Genomic DNA, 21,850 nt, shown 5'->3' with positions numbered 1-21,850 from the left:
GTTTGTTCATTCCCTCATTTACTAAGTTAACAGATTATTTGGTGGTTCTGTCAGTAAGACCAGGTGTTGGTGGCCAGGACAAGTTTTCAAGTATCCTGTTGGGAGCTCTGGCTTATCTGTTAGTGGAATGCCTCCTGACTATATGGAGGTGAATGGGGCACTCTTGTCCTCATGGGCAGCCTCAGTGGCTGCCCTCTGGCTTTTTCCCAGCCAGGAGTAGAGAGCTTTATAAGGCCAACACTCAGCACCTTGATGATGCCCCCCCTCCCCAGCAAAGCAAGAAAGGCAGCTCAGGGTTCTTCAGCAAGGCTGCTGCCACAGGGCATAGGGTGGTGGACACGAGAGGGCCTGAGGTCCTGTCCTGGCCGCCAGGATTCCCCTGCCTGCCATGTCCCAGCTGGAAGAAGTCTGTTTTGGGATGTCGCAGGGCAGGCCTGTGGCTTTGGCCTCAGAGCAGAAATGAAGGACACACTTGAGCATATGCATGTGCACATGTGTCTCGGGCCGACATTCACAGTTCCCTGCCACACTCAGACATGGGCTCCATGTGGGAACTCAGCACCTTGATGAACTATAGGCCACGGGGACCAGGTGTTTGGTTTGTGTGGAAAGATTGACTTAGTGATTGTCTTCTGACTAGACTTTACTTCAGATTTACTGTATCTCAAACTCAGGGGGTCCTCACCTTCCCCCAATTTGTCTTCAGCCTTTCTGCTTGTTTTACGTGGGCTTTTATAGCTTGAGGAAAATTTGGATTTTCTTAGTGCCTATAGGAAAGTCTCAAGAAAGCATTAGAAACAGGGCAGCCCGGGTGGCTCAGCAGTTTAGCGCCGCCTTCAGCCCAGGGCCTGATCCTGGAGACCCGGGATCGAGTCCCACGTCAGGCTCCCTGCATGCAGCCTGCTTCTCCCTCTCCTTGTATCTCTGCCTCTCCCTATCTCTCTCTCTCTCTCTCTCTCTCTCAAATAAATAAATAAATAAATAAATAAATAAATAAATACTTAGGAAAAAAAAAAGAAACAGATACAAACTTCAGAGGTACAGGTCTAAGCGATGTACTGTGTTGCCCCTGCAACTACAGTAGGGAGTGGCAGGGACTTCCTGCCTGGGGGCTGGAGGGGCTTCCTCTCATGGAGCCATGACTGCTGTTCCCAGCTCTCTACGTGGCTGCAATGCCCTACACAGTTGTAAGCCTGGGTCAGCTCTCAGTTTAGTGGCATTGAAAGATCCCTTCTGGAGAGCTTTTATTCAGATGCACATGTGGTCTTAAATTGGCAACTTGCAGGTCCCACCACCCTGAAGCACTTGGGGACAAATGGCCAAGAGCATGATGACAACCACATTTTCTGTCCCTTGGGTGCCTCTTTCACAGGCTCCCTTTTCTTTGATTCCCATTTAGAGACTGGTATTCCCTAGGGCTCCTGGTTGGTTTAGCCAGTTAAGTGTCCCAACTCTTGATTTCAGCTCAGGTCTTAATCTCAGAGTCGTGAGTTCAAAGCCCCATGGTGGGCTCCATGCTAGGCATGGAGCCTACTAAAAAAAAAAAAAAAAATTAAAAACAGGTCCCCCTACCATCTCCCACACCTCTCTCGCTGGCCCTCAAGACCGTTGATGGCTTCCAACTCTGTTCTGTCGCCTTGGACAGGACCAGAGACCACTCTGCTCAGGCCAGGGGCCTCAAACCGCAACTGTTGCTCTCACCTACCCCTGCTCTGAGGGGCATCATTTTTAGGCATCTGCTTTAGGGCAAATTGGACAAAGACATGGACTCCTTACTGGACAAGCAGAGGTGCCCTTGAATCCCCTTCCTTCTCACCTCCTGCACATGGTGAGCCACATGAGTGCCACCTGGGCCATCTCTCTTAACCTGAGTACAGTGGTCTCAGACCTTTCACTCTGTGATCCATTTGTCACACCAGCCACCATGGTGGTTTTCTTAAAATGCAGACCTGATTGGGTTATTTACCACTTGCTTAAAAACTTCGAGCCTTTTGAGAGAAGTGGTTGGTCTCATTCATTCTGTCAGCCCTGCCTGGTGCACACAGGCTACAGGGTTGGCTTCTCTCATGACCTCATTTAGATGGTGGCCGTGCACGGTGCAACCTGGGTGTGTATCTCCACCAGGACACTCCCTTAGGGCATCTCCTCTGTCAGGGGTTCCTCTGAGATTCGAGACTGGAAACCTCTGAGCCATCTGTGGTTCTTACTTTCTCATCCCTACTCAGAACCAGTTTGGTTCTCCCTATGAGAGAGACACAAGTAAAGGCAAAGTATTCTTTTCTCCTCTCTCCTGTGGGAACCATAGCTGCATGGGGACTGTGGTGGAGCCAGGCCCCCCACCAGGGTGGGTGGCTGCCACCAGGAGCCACACCTGACAGGCTCTCTGCCCCTTGCCCTTAGCTCACTGCCAGAGGAAAAGAACCGGAGCAGCTCCTCCTTTGAGACCTGCCCGAGGCCGAGTGAGAAGCCCGATATGGAGCGTGGAGAGCCGGACCCCGAGCAGAAGAGGAGCCGGGCTCGGGAGCGGAGGCGGGAGGGGCGCTCTAAGACCTTTGACTGGGCTGAGTTCCGCCCTATCCAGCAGGCCCTGGCTCAGGAGAGGGCCAGCACCACAGGGATTTCTGACACCCACCCTGAGGCTGAGGCTGGTGAGCTAGAGCGGGAGCGTGCACGGCGGCGGGAAGAACGCCGTAAGCGCTTCGGGATGCTTGATGCCACGGATGGGCCTGGTGCCGACGATACAGCTCTGCGAATGGAGGTTGACCGGAGCCCAGGGCTGCCAGTGACCACTGACCTCAAGACCCAGAATGTCCACGTGGAGATTGAGCAGCGGTGGCATCAGGTGGAGACAACTCCTCTCCGAGAAGAAAAGCAGGTGCCCATTGCCCCCCTGCACCTGTCCTCCGAAGATGGAGGTGACCGGCTCTCCACTCACGAGTTGACCTCTCTGCTGGAGAAGGAGGTAACAGGTTCTGGGCAGCAACCTTCCCCAGCACCCACTGTACCTGCTGATGGCCACATGATACTGAGGGATATGTGGTCCTGAGAGCTCTGGTAGACAGACAGCTTATTAGAGTACAGTGCAGGCCACTGAGAGGTATAAGAGGGTGCCACATCGGTAGGGTGGCAGGGAGGGGGCTCCAGGCTTTTCGAGAAGGAAAGGCTTTGCCATGCAGTGGGGACATTGCCATATAGAGCTGAGGGTGGCCAGAAACTAGGCTGATGGGATGCAGGACCCAGGTGGGGACCCTGTCCTACCCTGTTACGGGCACAAACTAGAGATTTGAGACAGGAGAGGGGCATGAGCAGAATTAGTGGTCAGGCCTGAGTCAAAGGGGCCAGGCTGAAGCTGGAGGCAGAGACAAGCCTCCAGGCTTTTTGCAACAGCCAGGTAACCATTAATGGGATCAGAGGGGGATGCAAGGCAGGCAGATGCTGGATTCCGGATGTTGAATTCAAGATGTGAAACAGAGGCCCACGGGCAGGAGGTGGTGAGCCTGGCAGGCTGGATTGCCACCATGCCACTGACTTGAAGGATACCCTGTAAGTCACTGGGCACCAGAGAGGGTCCCTCTGGGATGCAGAGCTGAGTAAGCCAGTCCCTGCATTTGTAACATATCCAGAAATCAAATCTGGGAAACTTGGTAGTGGATTTGTAAGCCTGAACAGTGAGTTTCCTAGATGAGGTACAGCATTATGCCTGCCCTTTAGGAACATTCAGCAACATGTTTCAAATGTGTTTTTTTCCAGGAGTAGCTAATTGAAGTGGAAGATTTGCCACTTTGGGCAACCTCCACTTACCTTTTTCCTATTAAATTTATGAGGCTGACATTTATCACTAACACCAACATTCTATTTTTTTCCCTTTTCTACATGTATTAATAATAAAGCCAAGATGCAATAGTAAAAGTTCAAACTCACATGGGTCTAAACTGTCAAAATGAGCCCACTGGCCTGCAGGTCACATGCTGGACCATGAATCTATCATAGACAGCAGAGTCTGAAAGCCAGGCATCTCTGTGCCGCCCACAGCAGAGCCTGGCAGCACCCTGCCCACCTGCTGCATTACACAGCCCCTCCAGTAGGGTGGGCAGCCCCCATAACCCAGCATCTAGTAGGTACCTGAGAGAGTTCAGGGAAGAGGTGGGTAGACGGATAGATAAATTCAAAGTCACTGAAAGCAAGAGGAGTGTGCAGTCGCTTGCCCACTTTACGCATCTTATGGAGCCCTTCCTGCAAACAGAATTTTATATGGAATCTATTATATAAAAGCATTTTAAAAAGGAGCTATTTCAGTGGAAGCTATGGCAGGGCCTGGAGCGAGGGCTGCCCCAGGTCAGCAGTGGCCTTTTGACCACACTGAGGAAATCGGAAGGACCCAGCAGGATGGTCTTCTGACACAAGCAGAAAGCCCCCATTTCCTGGTCAGGTCTGCACGTCACATCCTTATGGGCATGTGGGAATTATGTGGGTGCCCAGGGTAACAAGTATGCTGCTGTTATGTATGGCTTGAGCTGGAACCTTCAGTTCCAGATGCTGCAAATAAAGACCAGATCGGCACATGCACTGAAATGTGGCCATGGGGAAGGCCAACCACAGAGTCCCTGTGTGCTCCAGCCCAGCAAGAGTCAGAAATGACACTGTACCGCCACCTCTAGTCATTACCATCACTTTGTTACAAAATGTGTGTCTCTTTGCCCACAGTTGGAGCAGAGCCAGAAGGAGGCCTCAGACCTTCTGGAGCAGAACCGGCTCCTACAGGACCAGCTGAGGGTGGCTCTGGGCCGGGAACAGAGCGCCCGGGAGGGCTACGTGCTGCAGGTAGGGCTGCAGGGCTGCTGTGGCCCTTGTTCATTTGGGCATCAGTGTGAGGGCCCAGGCAGGCTAGGAATGTGCAAAACCTGGCTGAGCAGGAGCAGCCTGTCCCAAGTGCTGCAGCATCAGGGCTCTCGGGCTCCTGGGTCCTTTGTAGCTTCACCCCTAGTTGGATGCTTTAGACAGTCTGCCTGAAACCTCTATAGCTAAGGGTTTTTCTTTGTTTCATCCTGATCATTTTTCCTCTCGGTTCTCAGAGTACTTAGTATATATTTATCATAATTATCACATATTTACATGTCGTTTCTACTTGCTTTCACAAATAGTCATATTAGATCCATTTTCCCAATTGAAGAAATTGAACAACAGCCAGCCAAGTGCCTCCTTACCACCAAGTTGGTGACAGAGCTAAAACTGGTTCCCTATCCTTGACCTTGTATGTACCACACCTATAGGACAACCTGGGGCCATTAGCACTCTCCTAGTGGTCCCTCTTCTTATTTTCTGCCTAGCCAATCCCCCAGCCTAATGGGAAGCCCAGTGAGAAGAGCAGCAACATGAGTCCAAACCCATGCCTTCCATCAGAGAGCTCTGGGCCCACATGTTGGCCAGCAAGGAGTGGTGCTGCCCTGCTGTCTCACCAGGCCGGAGAGCACCTGGACAGGGCACTCATCAGTGGGAGTCTATTGTCCTGTAGCATTCTAGGCCCTGTTTGAATTTTAGGGTACAAAACAACACACTCCTGCCCCATCGTGCTGATGTGCTAGTAGGGAGAGGTAGTGGGTGAAGGAGTGCTGGGGGAAAAAAAAAAAAAGGAGTACTGGGGAGATGCAAAATGGGGTGATGGAACAGGGAAAACTGGAGCTCTCAGCCAAGGCTGAGAACAGAGCACTCCAGTCAGGGTCCTGCCACTGACCGATGGAAGCCAGTGCCATCCCCTGCAACCTTGGCCTTCTCGTCCATGTAGACTTAGAACTTGACCCTAAGGGCCTTTCCAGCTCTCAGTGACCCAGAGTCTCTGTGATAAGTGTCTGTGTCGACATTTCCAGACCACAGCATACCGGCTACCTTGGTCCAAGTCATCCCAGGCCATATGTGAGCCTCTGAACAGTTTACCTTCCCTCCTGTCTCCGTGCCATTGTTTGTTGTGCGCTCCCTCTGCCTTCTCTTTCGACCCCAATTTTGACCATGGCACTGGGTGCCTTGTGTGCCCTGGTCCTCCCCACCCCCTTCAGCCAAGTTACAGCCATGCCCAGATCAGATTCTTAAGCCCCAGGAACTGGTAATGGTGGGTAGCCTTTTTTCCTGTATGTGCTTCCTGGGTCATTTTGTGCAGACTTTCCAGGTTTGGGGAGCATCTTTTTAAACGTGCACCTATTTCACATCATGTGGTAGAGATACTAGCAGCAGATTTTGCACATTGCTAACCTAAGAACCTGCCTCCGTGTCTAACCTGGATGATTGCATGAGCCTGCACCAAAGCCCCTGGCAAAGCTGGGCAGAGCTGGTCTCTTAAAACCTTCTTGCTAGGTCTAACAACAGGTGACTTTTAACCTCCCTTTGTGCTTTGAAATGCTTATAACCGAGTCATCCGGAATGACCAAGGGCCTCTGGGACTAAGGGTCAGGAGGAGCCAGCCACTCAGGGTGGGCACTGCATAACGGTGCTGGGAGGAGGAGCGTGCATGGTTTGGACATCAAGTGTAACTTTAACCTGAGTGTCACATCTGTGGCTTCCCTGCCAGCAGAGCAGAGCTAGAGTGAGCCGTAGGTAGGCTAGATTCTTAGGCTGGGCTCTTCTCTCTCTTGTTTACTTTTGTTTTTGCCCCTGCAGTAGTTAGCTCTGTCTGTCCTGCATGCCTTTCAGTTTGGGGAGTTTTGCTTCATTTGTGTTTTGTTTCTTGCATGCTTCACTTTCTTATTTTGAATTCCACAAAGGTTTGTTTGTTTTGTTGATTATCATGTTTTACTCCATGGTTTCCGTTTTTCCCCTCGTTTTGTCTTCTTGCAGGTAGAGATTAGTTCTTCCTGTTACTGTAGAGGACGGGCTCCACTTCCCCAAGGAAAATGTTTCAGATGTCACCTCACTGGCATCCCGAGCAGTTGCCTCCCTTCCTTCTCTCCCCGTCCTAGAAGGAAGTGGCATCACACCACCCGCACCCCGCGTCCTGGCTTTTGTAGGGTTTGTTGCCTAGAGCCGCCTACCTTTTGTTTTGCAAAACAAACAAATAAATCCTGAAGCTCTGCTCCTCCCCCCTGTCCTTCTTCCCAGCGTTCTCTTGTCCTCCAGTCTTCTCGTTTGCTCATCAGTGTGCTCCATTATTCACTTTTGTTTGGTTTAGTTCTCCTAGAAGCTGCTTGGTTAGAGCTGTGTGATGTTACTGTCCATGTTTTTTCTGTTTACCTAGAAGCAGCTACTTGCCAAAAAAAATTTTAAGATGATTTGTTGAATTTGTCTTTTAATTGAAAAAAAAAATGATGCCGAGGATAAAAGGCAGCCCCATCAAGGAGCTTTTCTGTGGTTGACCCTGGCCAGAGGTGTGACACTCAGAACCGGGAGTCCCGAGTGTTACTAACCAGTGTTTAATCGGTTTTTTTAAGACTGAAGTGGCCACCTCCCCATCCGGTGCCTGGCAGAGGCTCCATAGAGTCAACCAGGATCTCCAAAGCGAGCTGGAGGCCCAGTGCCAGCGCCAGGAGCTGGTCACGCAGCAGATCCAGTCCCTGAAACGCAGCTATGGGGAGGCCAAGGACGCAATCCGGCACCATGAGGCCGAGATCCGGAGCCTCCAGGCGCGGCTCAGCAATGCCGCCGCGGAGCTCACCATCAAGGAGCAGGCACTGGCCAAGCTCAAGGGGGACCTGAAGCTGGAGAGGGACAAGGTCCGTGAGCAGCTGGAGGAGCGGCAGCACCGTGAGGCCGCACTCAGCGGGCAACTGCAGGCCAGTGAGCAGAAGCTTAAGAGCGCTGAGGCCCTGCTGTTAGAGAAGACACAGGAGCTGCGGGACTTGGAGACGCAGCAGGCGCTGCAGAGGGACCGGCAGAAGGAAGTGCAGCGGCTGCAGGACCGCATTGCCGACCTCAGCCGGCAACTAGGTGCTAGCGAGCGGGCCCAGAGGCTGATGGAGGAGAAGCTGCAGGCCAACTACGAGCTGCTGCTGGAGAGCTGTGAGAAGGAAAAGCAGGTGCTTCTGCGGAACCTCAAGGAGATGGAGGACAAGGCCAGCGCCTATGAGGACCAGCTCCAGGACCGCGAGCAGCAGATGGAGGTCCTCCAAAAGGAGAAGCTGAGCGCCAAGTTCGAGGGCAGTGAGGTAGTCCACCGGCTGGAGGAACAGCTGCAGATGAAGGAGGCCAGCATCCAGAAGCTGGCTGAGCATGTCCAGAGCCTCAGAGACGAGCGGGACCTGATCAGGCAGCGGTTCCAGGAGCTGATGGATCGTGTCACCCTGTCTGATGGGGACATGGCTGAGCTTCAGGAGAAGCTGAGTGTGAGGGAGGCCGACTACCAGAGCCTGGAGCACTCCTACAGGAGGGTAGCCGGCCAGCTCCAGAGTATGCACGTGCTGCTGAAGGAGAAGGAGGAAGAGCTGAAGCACATCAAGGAGATGCACGAGAAAGTTCTGGAAAAGAAAGAGCAGGACCTCAATGAGGCTTTGGTTAAAATGGTTGCTTTGGGGAGCAGCTTAGAGGAAACAGAAACAAAGCTCCAGGCAAAGGAAGAGATTTTAAGGAGATTGGGAAAGGAATTCTCAGAGGATGCAGAGGAGCCACAGAGCTGCCTAGAAGAGGCAGGGGATGGCACAGTGCTGTCGGGCCCACGGCTCCAAGCTGCTGGCTCACCCCCAGCCTCCCAGCATTCCAGGCTTGAGGATGAGGATCCTGGGGCTGTCCTGGTGGAGGAGCGTGGCGATAGCAGCCCCAAGAGAGAAGAGAGCATGGCGTCTCTGAAGTCAGAGGTGCCAGACAGGGAGGGGCACCCTCAGAGCACAGCAAAACCTGACCAGGGAGGATCTGGTGTTAAAAGGCAAAGAATCCGGTTCTCCACGATTCAGTGCCAAAAATACACGCACCCTGATGGGTCTGAGAAGACCTGGACCAGCAGCACATCCTCCGACACCAGCCAGGACCGGTCGCCCTCAGAGGAGAGCATGTCATCAGAGGCCACCCCCAGCTCTCTCCCTGCAACCAGTGACTCCGACACTTATCTCTCCATAATACACTCCCTAGAGACCAAGCTCTACATAACGGAGGAGAAGCTCAAAGATGTGACGGTGAAGTTGGAGAGCCAGCAGGGCCAGAGCCAGGAGGCCCTACTTGCTTTGCACCAGCAGTGGGCTGGCACGGAGGCACGGCTCCGTGAGCAGCTCCGGGCCAGCCTGCTCCAGGTTGGGGCACTGGCCTCCCAGCTAGAGCAGGAAAGACAGGCAAGGGCAAAGATAGTTGAAAATCACGTTGGGGAGCTTGGCGACTTCCAGATAAAAAACAGTCAGGCTCTGGCTTGCTTAGAGAACTGCCGAGAACAGCTACGATCCCTGCCAGCAGCCAGCCAGGAGGAAGCACAAGACACAGGAGGAGGCCCCCTGGCCAGCACAGAGGGCACACTCATCAGCACCCACCCGGCCATGTGCCACTGGTCCACTCCTTCAGACAGTGCGGCCCAGGCTCAGCCTGAGGACTCGAGTTTCTTAGAGATCAGGAAAGCACTTTCACAGCCACCGCAACGGCCTGAGCTGACTGAGCAGGAGCAGCTGAAACTCCTTTCTGATCAAATAGCTCTGGAGGCCTCACTGATAAACCAAATAGCAGAGTCTTTAAAAAACACAACATCAGATATCTCGCGAGTTCTCCATGAGATCTCCCAGTCAGGAAACTTGCCCCTGGAACCTGAAAGTGTGGCTCTCTGCCCTGGGGCCGCAGCAGACACCTGGGCGAAGAAGTTGCTAGTGGATGGTGAATTCTGGAGCCAGGTAGAGTCCCTGAGTAAGCGCCTGGGAATGCAGAGAGGAGAGGCAGCTGATACATCCAGAGGAGAGCCACAGAGTGTCCCAGCAGCCCTGGTCCCTGCCCTGGCGGATGCCACGTGGGTGAGGGCAGAGCTCAACTTTGCTCTGCAGTCAGTAAGGGAATCATTCCAACGGAGGTTGCAGAGCATCCAGGAGACCCTCCAGGGGACCCAGGTGGCCCTGCAGCAGCACAAGCGCGTGCTAGGGGACATCTTGGGAGCCTACCGAACCCCCGACTTTGAGAGAGTGATGCAGCAGGTCTCAGAAGCCCTCAAGCTTCCCTCAGGCATCGAAGACAATGTACAGGCATCCTGGGACCTGAGCCCATTAGGAGAAGTACTAAGTCATCAAAAAGCAGCCGGCTCCCAGGAACCCTTTTTCGTGGCCCACCAGAGCTCTGGGGCCCTTGTTGCTATTCAGGAAGAACTCGCCCTGCAACTTAAAGATAAGGCCAGCCTCTTAGGGGAGATATCTGCCGCTTTAACCTCACTTCCCCCTGTGGAATCAGTAAGAGATTGTCAGAAGCTTCTCCAGGCATCCCAGAATCTCTCCTGGAACACTTATCTGGGAGGCCTCGGTCAGTATTCTTCATTATTAGTTCAGGATGCAATTATTCAGGCTCAGGTGTGTTATGCAGCCTGCAGAATCCGGCTGGAGTATGAAAAGGAGCTGCAGTGCTACAAAGAGTCCTGGCAGAGCAGGGGAGCCTCCTGCCAGGAACACGAGCAAGCCGTCGGGGCTCTGAGGGAGGAGTATGAGGAACTTCTCCGAAAGCAAAAGAGTGAGTACCTGGAAGTGATTGCCATCGTCGAGAGGGAAAATGCGGAGCTCAAGGCCAGGGTCACCCAGCTGGACAGTCAGCAGAGGTGTCTGGAGGAAGTGGAAAGCAAGCACAGTGAGAACATGTTTGCCCTGCAAGGAAGGTATGAGGAGGAGATGAGGTGCGTGGTGGAGCAGTTGAACAGAGCAGGGGACACACTGCAGGCAGAGCACAGCAGAGTCCTGAGCCAGCTAGATGCCTCTGTCCGAGACCGGCAGGACATGGAGAGGCAGCACGTGGAGCAGATGCAGAGCCTGGAAGACAGGTTCCAGCTGAAGATCAGAGAGCTGCAGAGCATCCACGAGGAGGAGCTGAGGACCCTGCAGGAACACTACTCACGGAGCCTGCAGTGCCTACAGGAGGCCCTGCACCACTACCAGAGGCGGCACCCGGAGGCCCTGCCGGCCCCCAGCTCCCCACCCAGCTGGCCCACAAGCGAGCCCAGGGACACACTGCAGGCCGCCAGTGGAGAGGCTGAGTCCATGACAGGGCTGAGAGAGCGCATCCAGGAGCTGGAGGCCCAGATGGACACCATGCGGGAGGAGCTGGGACAGAAGGACCTGGAGGGCAGCGCGGCCACACTGCGGGAGAAGTATCAGAAAGACTTCGAGAACCTTAAGGTTCTGAAGTGTCCCTTAACTTGCAAGGCAGGGGAGGGGCAGGCCTTATTCTGCTTGTCAGGGGGTGGTGTCCCGTAAACAAGGCTCTCAAGGTGGAGCTGAGGACAAGCGGGACAAGTTGATATTCTCTCACCCCTGAGTCCTCACTGGCATGACGGGGTCTCAGGCCAGGGCCTGGGCAAGGGTCTAGCCTCCTGTTCAGCATCCACCCTACCCCCACCCCAAGGAGGGTTGGCAGAAGACGACTGGGAGCACCGTAAGAGAAGGAGTATGGTCCCCCCATCACCCCTTGGCCTGGTTCCTCCACAGGACCCCAGCAGGGGGAAGCCTTTCTTGTCCCCATCCCAGCCTTGCCCTCTCTTCCACCCCCACAGAACCCACTCTAGGCCAGTACAGATGTAAACCTGTGGAGAAGAACCCAGGAGAGATGGGCCAGAGCCTCTTTTAGAGGGCTGTCTCCTTCTGACTGCCCCAGGAAAGCCGAGTTAGAGTTCCCAGAAGAGGGATATTTGCAAGGCAGTGTCAAGGGTCACTCTCCTGTCCCCAACTGTCTGTGGGGAACTGGCATTTAATGGGCACTCTGTGGAAGAAGGGCTTTTCTACTGAGCACGCTTCTCGGTCACTGGGGTTCCTTCTCTGGAGGCTGCAACCTGTCCCCCACACCCTCACTCCATCTTACACTCTGCCTCATGAGGCAGGATACCCAGGCCCTGTCAGGTGTAGGTGACATTCCCAGACTCCTCGGGGCCTTGGGCTGTGTGGGCCGGTCCAGGTTCTCACCTATCCCATTTGTAGGTAGAGATGCCTGCCTGCCTGCATGCGTGGAGCATGACTGCCCAGAACTTCCCCTAAGCTTCTCAGCATTACCCTCCCAAGCCTTGCACCATCCCTTGGGTGGAGCTGCATGCAATAAATGGCCAGACTCCTCAAAAGCCCTCCGTCCCCAGTCAGACCCGGCTATGAGATGGCAGCATGGGCTCCCAGGCTACAGGCAGCTGCTTTACTGCTCCTGCCAAACCCAGTGCTAACGCCGCTATTTCCCAGCTGCTTGTTCCTAGAACTCTGAAAGTGGAAGACAAATGTGGCAACAGTGTATTCTTTACCTCTGTGTGATGACACAGCTCACTGACCAAAGACAAGTACCAAGCAAGCTCTTGGATGCCAAGAGGCCATTTTCTCCGTTCTTTTTACAAGAACCTTTTGAAAACTTCTGAATCGTGAGAAAGCTTTAAGAGTTGTTTTCCAAAAGTGTGCAGACCGTGCCCCCAGGGTGGTCAGCACAAGTGAGCACAGCATTCGAGTGGGCCAGCTACACCTTTACCAGTAATTTGCATAAACATTGGTCTTAGTGCCCTGCCGCAGAGCACTCAGCTCCTTCCTGCGACGCCCTCAGGTCTGTGTCGCTGGGTCCCTGGGCATGTACATACCTTGTGTTCACTGGGAGCCAGGTACTCCCATCCCAGCAGTGAACAGTTTCCTCTCTGTTCCGACAGAGCCCCTGCGCAGTGCGGCATTGTCAGCCCCCGTGTCAGTCATCTGGGCGGTGACAGCATATCATTAGTTAGCAACAGATCATGTTTGAGGGCTTCTGGTAGCATGTCTCTAGGGGCTGAGATGCTGCTCATTCTGTGCATTCTATCGTGCGCCTGTGAACATCCAGCCCATCCATGGAGTTCTCACTGCCGCCCTGGAGGGGCAGGAATTACAACAAAATAGCACTCTCGAGGGCCTCCGACTAATAGCTGTTCTTTTGTGCAGAGTTTTGCCCAGATCAGGGAGACCAGGGTCTTGGCCTGACAGCCTCCCTTCTGGCCACTGCAGGCTGACACCTTCCCTCACAGCTCTGCACAGTAGCCATTAAGGAACTGGGATTGATCCCAGGGATTACTGGCTTACAAATTCAAATTTGTTTATTTTTCAACACATACACTGTCCAAGGAAGCAACGGGTCTTTATAGCTAATTCAGTGTTTCTGTAGGAAGAATTTTCACCCTTTAAGTATTCTGAAGCAGTCCAATCAAACAAAACCCTAGAAGATTTACTAGCTATGTGCTCCTTGTGAATCAAAGCACACAGGAGGGAAGATGAGGGGCTTGGAAGCCACAACCCCTGGGCTCTTCCAGCTATGCCATGATGTGAGGCAGTGAGACGAGGCCACTGGCCTTCAGATAGGAGCCACGTGGGAGAAGGAATGCCCAGTTGATGGTGGACAACGGTTAAGACCATTTGACCAGTGCAGCCAGTCTGTGGCAGGGAAGTCTAAACTGTTGGAAGATACTGAGTGGAGTATCTCAGAAAGGCCTCTCCATTACGGTGGGGGCCCAGACAGAGACACCCAAGTGTAGTGATTTGATTTCTTATCCTTTCTTGAATCCAGGTGCAAGAAGATCCATCAAATAGTATAGGTTGAGAGGGAGGAACCCTCCCATATTCTGCATTTGGAACGTAACATGGCCATATTCTGTTGTTGTTTTTTTTTAAATCACTGAAAGGCCTAATCCTTACTCTGAAAGAGATCTTGCAGGGGATTTATTTAAAAGGTGTACCTCCATGCACAGAATGGCTGCACTGAGCACAGCCTCATGGCTATGTGGCACATTCACCTGCCCCTTTGGTAAGAGCACTGTCATAAGCCAGGTTTGGGCATCTCTGAGTGGATGTGTGGGATGGTTGGATCCCATCCTAGGGTGTACCTGTGTCCTTCCCCCAAACCTACGTCCAGGTAATAAACCAGCCTCATTCTAACCAGGCATGGACAAGTTCAGAGAGCAGTGCTGTTGTGTGTCTCATTTCACCTACAATTAGTGCCCCTCTTTGTACTCCTTGGGAAGGGAAGGAGGAAGGTGCAGGCTGAAAGAGAAGAGATCATGTAGTCTAGTCTGATTCCCCTCATTGAACACCAGGTGAGGGTGGACAGCTGCTTAGTGGCCAGGCCAGACCCCCTGGCTCCACGTACCCCCCACCCAACCCTCACCAGGATACCTGTCATTGGGGGGATAGTCTTGGCTCCCTTCAGCTGACAAAGACTCATTGCTCTTTGTGACTATGAAATGCCCTATCTGGTGCTGAAAGCTTCCTGCTGTAGAACTCCAAGCAGACACAGCCAACCTCCATACATTTGCTCTCTTCTCCCTCCCTCTGGTCAGTCTTTCCCAGCAGTGATTCTGTAAAGGTTCAGGATGAGCTGTTTTAAATTCCACTGCAGCCTCTTCCCACTCACAGCACTGACTTTCCACAAAGAAGGAGGCTTCAGAATAATCTCCCAAATAAGAGAATTTATGTAAACTCTCTTTCCTAAATGCTCTGATAGCGTAAAATGCCCAGTTGTATCAGTGAGCATCTGCAGACATCCGTCCAATGGCTCTGCTGGCTCCATGCTCAATTTCAGGGAGCATGCTGTCTGGACCAGGGAGCCTAGAGAGACCAGGCTGCTGGCTTCATGATAAAAAACAACACCCAGCACAGTGGTCAAGGAAAACCTCCATGGAGTCCTTTTTACATCTTACAGGCCACGTGCGAGCGAGGGTTTGCAGCCATGGAAGAAACGCACCAGAAGAAGATTGAGGACCTGCAGAGGCAGCACCAGCGGGAGCTGGAGAAGCTGCGGGAGGAGAAGGATCGCCTCCTGGCTGAGGAGACAGCAGCCACTATCTCAGGTGGGAGCTGAGCCTGGGAGACACTTGCACCCCTAGGACAGGGCATGGGGCAGGCTTCCTGAGCTGACTGCATGGCTGGGCAGTGAGCGGCCTTCACGCTGTCATCTAGCTGAGGTTTCAGCTTGGTTTTCCAAAACAAGCCTTTGATGGTTTCCTCCCAGGAAGAGGCTGGTTTGGGGAGCCCGCTGAGTGCTGGCAAGCCCCAGCCCAACACCCCGAGCTTCACCCAAGGGGCGGTCCCCGGCCTCTCCAGTCCCCTCGCTGACTTTGTGCTCCAACAGCATAAGACCACCTCTGCCTACGGTGGCCAAGAACATCAGAATATCAAGAACATCATTGTTGCAGCTTTTGCCTGGTGACAGACTTCGGCACAGAGCCTTCTGATATTTAAAAAAAAAAAAAAAAAAAAAAAAACCTGCGTCCCTTTTCTGGTGGGAGTTCCCTGGGAATTCCTTGGTTTGGCTGAGGCCAGCCTGACCACTCATGGACGCTGCGTGAACAGCAGGCAGACACAGTGCTATCCTGTCCACCTTGCCCCCGAGCCTCTCATGCTGATGGCTGTGTCCCTGCCTGCAGCCATTGAAGCCATGAAGAATGCTCACCGGGAGGAGATGGAGCGCGAGTTGGAGAAGAGCCAGCGGTCCCAGATCAGTAGCATCAACTCGGACATTGAGGCCCTACGACGACAGTACCTGTGAGTCCCTTCCTGCCCCCAGGAGGTGGCCCTCGTAGGTGGGGCTAGAGGGATTTCTGCTCTTCAGGTGGGGAGAGGCACCCTGCTGAGTCTTTCTGAGAGCCACAAGGACCTGGGTCTCAAGGGTGGGCATGGGCAGAGGCCCAAGGGCTCCAGGGCGGTTCCAAGCCACCCTTCCTGAGGGGCTGAGCACCTGGGTTCCACTAACGGAAGAAGCAGCTCTGTGCCTCGGGTCCAGGGTGACAGAACAGTGTCACAGGGCTTTGATTTTCGAGTGTGGGGAGAGCCTGGTCCTGGGTTATCAGACACAGAGCACCTCAAAAGTTAGTGTCGAAAACAAATCACAAGTGTGACTTCTCTCAGAAACAGGACATTTGTTTTGGCATGAATGAGTTCTGTCCTGACATCACAGGAGAGCTTTGTGTGTGGGGCCGTTAAGCTCCTTGAAAAAGGAGCAGGGAGGAACACAGGAAAGATTCTGTAGGTCTGTAGCACTTTCTAGGCTCTCCTCTTTTGAGCTGGGTAAGAATCTGTTGAGACCACAGAAGGCATGGGACTGCTCTCTGCTTAGCTCTTTGTGTCATGTCTCATCACTCCTCACGTGTCTTGATGGGGACTCAGCCTTTTAGAGGCCTGGCCCAGGGGTGAGGGCAGAGCTAAGCTATGCCCTGTCCCTAGGGAGGAGCTGCAGTCGGTACAGCGGGAGCTGGAGGTCCTGTCGGAGCAGTACTCCCAGAAGTGCCTGGAGAATGCCCACCTGGCCCAGGCGCTAGAGGCCGAGCGCCAGGCCCTGCGGCAGTGCCAGCGTGAGAACCAGGAGCTCAATGCCCACAATCAGGTGAGCCTGCCACTGCCTCAGCCCACACTGGAATTGGGAGCCGGGCCTCACCTGAGGTGACCCTGAGTTCCTGAGCCACAGTGGCTGCCCCATCTGCAGGCAGCTCCCTGATGTCTGCCATTCCCCAGCATGTTGACAGAAATTCTGCAGATGGTAGAGCTGGGGCGATTTTCTACATGAACCACCTCTTTAAATTTGAGTTCACATGGGCTCTAGCCCTTTTGGGACCTCTGAGATGTCCCAGTTTCTCCTGAGCGTCTGTGGATTTCTGCTTCATTATTGGTGGGCAGGGCCTGTGAGGGAGGGTCATTGTACCTGATCCAGGTCTCCTGTCCTCAAGGCTAGGACCATGTGTAAAGATCCCTCAGTCAAGGCCATACATGGTTCACATTTTTGGGGGTCAGATTATTGTCTTAGAATTTGCTTGTTCTTCAGAAAATTGGGGTGCATTTAAAACTCTGCTAATGGAAAGACTTGAGGTAGGTTTAGTTTGATAAAAGCTTCTCGGGATCCCTGGGTGGCGCAGCGGTTTGGCGCCTGCCTTTGGCCCAGGGCGCGATCCTGGAGACCTGGGATCGAATCCCACGTCGGGCTCCTGGTGCATGGACCCTGCTTCTCTCTCTGTGTGTGTGTGTGTGACTATCATAAATAAATAAAAATTAAAAAAAAAAAAAGTTTAAAAAAAAAAAGATAAAAGCTTCTCCAAGATACTGAACCGGACCACTCTGTGGAGAGGCTCATCGTCCTTACTGTGTAGACAGATCAAGGTCTCTATGGGCCAAGACTCACCCCATATGAGGGTGCTCTCGCTGGACTGATTCCCCCTAGTCACTGCAGTGGCCTAACATGACCACTTATCAGTTGGAAAAAAAGTACAGAGGTTGACCGGGGAGAGTGAGAGGGCCTACCCCTACAGAAACTCAAATTGGACAAGCCGCTGGACAAGCGTTATAGTGACAAAGTATTGAGTATTATGGAATCCTGTGTACACAATTCTCCACACACGTAGAACCACATAAATGGCCTTTCCAGGGATGTAAGTCACATGCAGTGACAATCTCACACGTTAAATCTGAAATGCCACAGTGTGCATAAGGCTTTGTCTGTGGCCCTGTCTGCTCACACATCTCAGCCTCTTCTGGTGAGGAGACAACCTCTCCCGGTTGTGCTGTCTGAGTGCTGCCCCAGGCAGCTCTGTGAAACCTCCCTCCTTGCTGTTGCTGTCCCACAGGAACTGAACAACCGCCTGGCTGCGGAGATCGCACGGTTACGGACACTGCTGACCGGGGATGCAGGTGGGGAGGCCACTGGCTCCCCTCTCACACAGGGCAAGGATGCCTATGAGTTAGAGGTACTGCTCGGAGCCCCTTCACCCCGCTTTGCAGCACACAAGCCCCAAGCAGGAACCAAGAGATGGCCCTCAGCTTATGGGCAGGGATGAGAGCTGGAGACCGCAAGAAGAACATGGAAGGATCCAGATCACCCCAGGCAGCAAAAGAGAATAGCTGCCAGGCAGTGTGGGATCCACAGCAGGAGTGGGGACCCCTGGTGAGGAGGCCACAGGGACCTTCCACCCCATTGCTTGCAGTTTCTGCCACACCACAAACTGAGCACCTGGAGTGAAACAGTGACTAACTCTGTGAACCCCACAGTTGCTCACCATTCTGTAACACCGTATTACTTGGGGTCAGGGAAGTTTAAGTCAGAATGATTGATTCTTAGATCTTTTTATAAAAGTACTTAGATTACTCCCCAGTCAGTTAACATTTCATCATGAACCTGTGCATGCTCAGTGATGTGGGAGAGGCTGAGTGAGGTCAACAGTTTCAGTAGGATGCTGTCACAGGCTCCGTCCCCAGTGCCCACCGTGACCCCGTAGGTTCAGGAACAGGGTTGTTGGGTCCAGGAGGAATTGTAGTGACTTCTTTCTGTTTCTGTAGATGTTGTGCCAGCTGTTAGCAATGGCTAAGTGTATTTGCTGGCATTTTGGGGCTGCATGTCGATGAGGAAGCAGGGGACGAGGGGCTCCCTGCTCAGTCATCATCTTTGCTTTCAAGAATCTGCAAGTCCCTTTGTTGCTCAGTGTCAGTCCCTAATTTCTCTGTTATTCTAGGTCTTACTGCGGGTCAAGGAGTCAGAAATCCAGTACCTGAAGCAGGAGATCAGCTCTCTCAAGGATGAGCTACAGACAGCGTTGCGGGTAATGGTGCCTCCCTGCAGGAGACAGGCCTGAGGATGGGCTTGGGGTGGAGCAGGGGCACATGTCTCCAAGAGCTCACAGAGGCCCTCGTGCACTCGAATTGTAGGCTTTTCTAGAGTACATTTCATCCTTAAGGGGAATGTGCTTTCAAAATTGAGTTCTCTTAAAACACCAGCCTGTAAGCAGGTGTAGTAAAAATGAGGTGTCACTGTGTCCCTGTCCTCCATGCTTCCCATGTGCTTTGGCAGGGACAGTGAGACCAGAGACAAATGTCGTCCTGGAAAATGAGAGCTTGGTGAAGCCCACCCATCTCCACCAGGGCCCTTTTGGAATCAGAGAGGAGATGACAAAAACTGTGGTAGCCATTCAGTCACTTAGGAAATCCTAGACAGAGAGGGAGTTTCCAGGAGCTGTGCCTGTGCCTGCCAGAGCCCCTGGGGATACTCCTTCCATGCTCGTACAGACTCTCAGCTCTGCCTGTTCCACCTCGCATTGAGTGTCCACCTCTAAAAGATGGGTCTACCTGCCTCCCCAACTGCTGGAGACACTCCTATCATTGCACAGAAGCCTTGCAGTCCCGAGGAGATGGAGATGGACTGCCTAGCCTGGCCCTAACCACCACTTGATTCTGCCCTTCTTATCTCCAAGGACAAGAAGTACGCTAGTGACAAGTACAAAGACATCTACACAGAGCTCAGCATCGTGAGGGCAAAGGCCGACTGTGACATCAGCAGGTTGAAAGAGCAACTGAAAGCAGCAACGGAAGCACTGGGTGAAAAATCCCCGGAAAACACCCCTGTGTCAGGATACGGTGAGTTCCCCAGGCTTTGGGCTAGAACCCCGTCACTTGTGGTCACTCCGGTGAAGGCATAGGAGCCCATTCTGTATTTAGATCTGTGTTTCATCATCAAAAACCACTGCAGGGCACCGGGCCCAAACCTAGTAGGCACCCTGCTACCATGGAGGAGCTATTGTCCTCTCGGCACGCTGCTGGGCACACTTACTGATCACCTTGAGGGGAAGTCATGCCATTGGCATGTATTTTCATAAGAATCACAGGTTGCATTTTTGCATTTTTCTATCTTCCTAAAGAACCCAATGGTTCAGTGATAGTAGCTGTTAGTAGCTAGTTGCTTGATCATGGGGCTTGACCATAAAAACCTCCAAGAGACCATGGGGGTCGGGAAGAGGCTACTCAAAACATGTTTTAATTCACTGGTATCCAGAAAATGACACTGGGTTTCCTCAGCCAGCCAAGCGTTAACAATCGTGGCAACGCTGGCAGACAGGTTGAAGCAAGATCATTTGCATTGCTGCGGGAGGACAAGTTGGCGGTCTTTCTGGAATCAGTCGGATGATACCTGAGCACCACTCAAAATCAAGCTATAGGCTAACTCTAGAAGGGTAACAAAATGACAACAGTGGCTACTTCTGAGGAGGAGCTTGGGGTGGCAGAGGCCATGGACGGAGGAAGGTTTAGAATTTGGGGGAGAATGCATAGATCCTATGACCTGCCAGTTGAACTTCTGAAGGACAAGTGCATGCAAATGTGCGAACAGGAGCTTGTTGCATTTGCAGCAGATGGAGGCCGTGGCTTCACTACACAGTGAAATACCGTGCCTTTCTTAAAAGAGACCAGGTAGAGGTTTTTGTTTTGACCTGGGAAGAGATCCATAAGTACACTAAGTTTAACCGCCTGCCCGGACACACGGTGTGGGGTGACCCAATGTACATTTGTTTTAGCCATCTTTTAGAAGTGTGAAGGACTGTACCCCAAACAGCGGTTGGCAGGCGTGTGGGGGTGAATTGTGATTCTTGCTCCCTCCTTTGCTGTATCACAGCCCTGGGTTGCTAGGAAGAAAGTGGGAATAAAGAAATAATGGGACAGTGGGTCTGTCCACGGGCCCGGAGGAAGCATCCTAGGACCACCTCCACCATCCCCCACAGACCTCAGCTGCAGTCAGCAGCAGGCAAGGGGAGGCTAGCCCAGGGCCACACAGACACCCTCAGGCCATTCCAGTGCTTTCAGTTGTTTCAGGAAGAAGCTTAGTGTGTGTTTTTATGATCATTGGCTTGATGTTCTCTTAAAGATGTTTAAGGAAATGCCACAGGCGTGTGGCAGTAACAGGAAGCTTGGGAGATTTTTGCACATTCAGTCTTGTTCCACAGAGTTTTTAAAAACAAATGTAATGGGTCTGTTTGTTCCTTTAGATATAATGAAATCTAAAAGCAACCCTGACTTCTTAAAGAAAGATAGATCCTGTGTCAGCCGGCAACTCAGAAACATCAGGTCCAAGGTGAGTCTGAGGTGCAGCCCCAGGGTGTGTGGGCCTATGGGACGTTAGAGAGGAGCCAGAGTCAGAGCCCACCTCGGACCGAAGCAGGGGGTCCCCAGGGTCCCACAACTTCTCCGGCTCCACATGCCTCCCTGCTGGGCCAGTTCTGGTGGCTTCGAGTGCCGGGTCTCCTTCCTGCTGAAGTAGAACCAACTTCTGACAGTGACAGTACAGGAAACAGAGCTTGGAGTGAATTTGACACTGGACCTCCAAGGCCACATTTCCCCACAGACAACCCTGGGCCAGCCCTACTCTGTCTTCACACATCCCTAGTTTTACACTGATGCTGCCTGCCTTCAAGAGAGGAAGCTGCCTACACCTCTTCCCCTGACCACACCGTAGCACATCCCCAGTGTGTGTCCCCCACCCTGCTGTGTGCCTCTCCACGGGAAGGACGGGCGGAGGGTGGGAGTAATGAGCTTGTTGCATTTAGGATTTATTGTGTGTGTGTCTTATTTTTTGCTCTTTCCTCTGACAGTCCGTAATTGAGCAGGTCTCATGGGATAACTGAAACGAGCCCGCTTCCAGGTCCCCTGTCATGTAGGTAAACCACCTCTCACCACCCACCCACCTGCCACCCTCCAGGGGGTGGCTACCTGCATGCACTGCTCACACCTCCATAGCAAGCTCCTTGTTTTTTATTGTTACTTTATCTGCTCCAGCAAGCACATACACAATCCTGGTCAAGTTTCTTTAACCTGTTCTGGGAAATTAACTGGCCCTGTAACTTCTTACCAAAGTTGACCTTTTGCCTAGGGGAACTCCCCTCCAGTTTGGCAGGCAAGCCATAGAGGCAGCATCTCGGGTGGGTGTGGGCCTGTGAGTGGCCCCCAGCACTGGTCAGTGTGCATGTCAACTAATCTGT

At 52.8% G+C, this 21,850-nt stretch overlaps 1 protein-coding gene across 8 annotated transcripts in view; it reads left to right on the top strand.

The window, feature by feature from the left end:
- The window catches only part of LOC121499604 (myosin phosphatase Rho interacting protein), a 147,227-nt gene that overhangs the window by 120,922 nt on the left and 4,455 nt on the right, over positions 1-21,850 (top strand). For 4 of the 8 annotated variants that reach the window (XM_041770429.1, XM_041770428.1, XM_041770425.1 and 1 more), the window contains 10 exons: positions 2,401-2,962; positions 4,705-4,821; positions 7,416-11,261; positions 14,770-14,917; positions 15,494-15,611; positions 16,290-16,449; positions 17,681-17,800; positions 18,563-18,649; positions 19,298-19,460; positions 20,861-20,946. In XM_041770429.1, the coding sequence (XP_041626363.1) occupies positions 2,401-2,962; positions 4,705-4,821; positions 7,416-11,261; positions 14,770-14,917; positions 15,494-15,611; positions 16,290-16,449; positions 17,681-17,800; positions 18,563-18,649; positions 19,298-19,460; positions 20,861-20,946 (5,407 nt within the window). Of the gene's footprint in view, positions 1-2,400; positions 2,963-4,704; positions 4,822-7,415; positions 11,262-14,769; positions 14,918-15,493; positions 15,612-16,289; positions 16,450-17,680; positions 17,801-18,562; positions 18,650-19,297; positions 19,461-20,860; positions 20,947-21,463; positions 21,530-21,850 lie in introns of all 8 variants that reach the window. The other 4 variants (XM_041770426.1, XM_041770427.1, XM_041770431.1 and 1 more) reach the window with 4 other exon arrangements.

The sequence above is a fragment of the Vulpes lagopus genome, chromosome 10 (genome assembly GCF_018345385.1).
Source record: "Vulpes lagopus strain Blue_001 chromosome 10, ASM1834538v1, whole genome shotgun sequence".
Classification (NCBI taxonomy): Eukaryota; Metazoa; Chordata; class Mammalia; order Carnivora; family Canidae; genus Vulpes; species Vulpes lagopus.
This window is presented reverse-complemented; position numbering and strand designations above follow the sequence as displayed.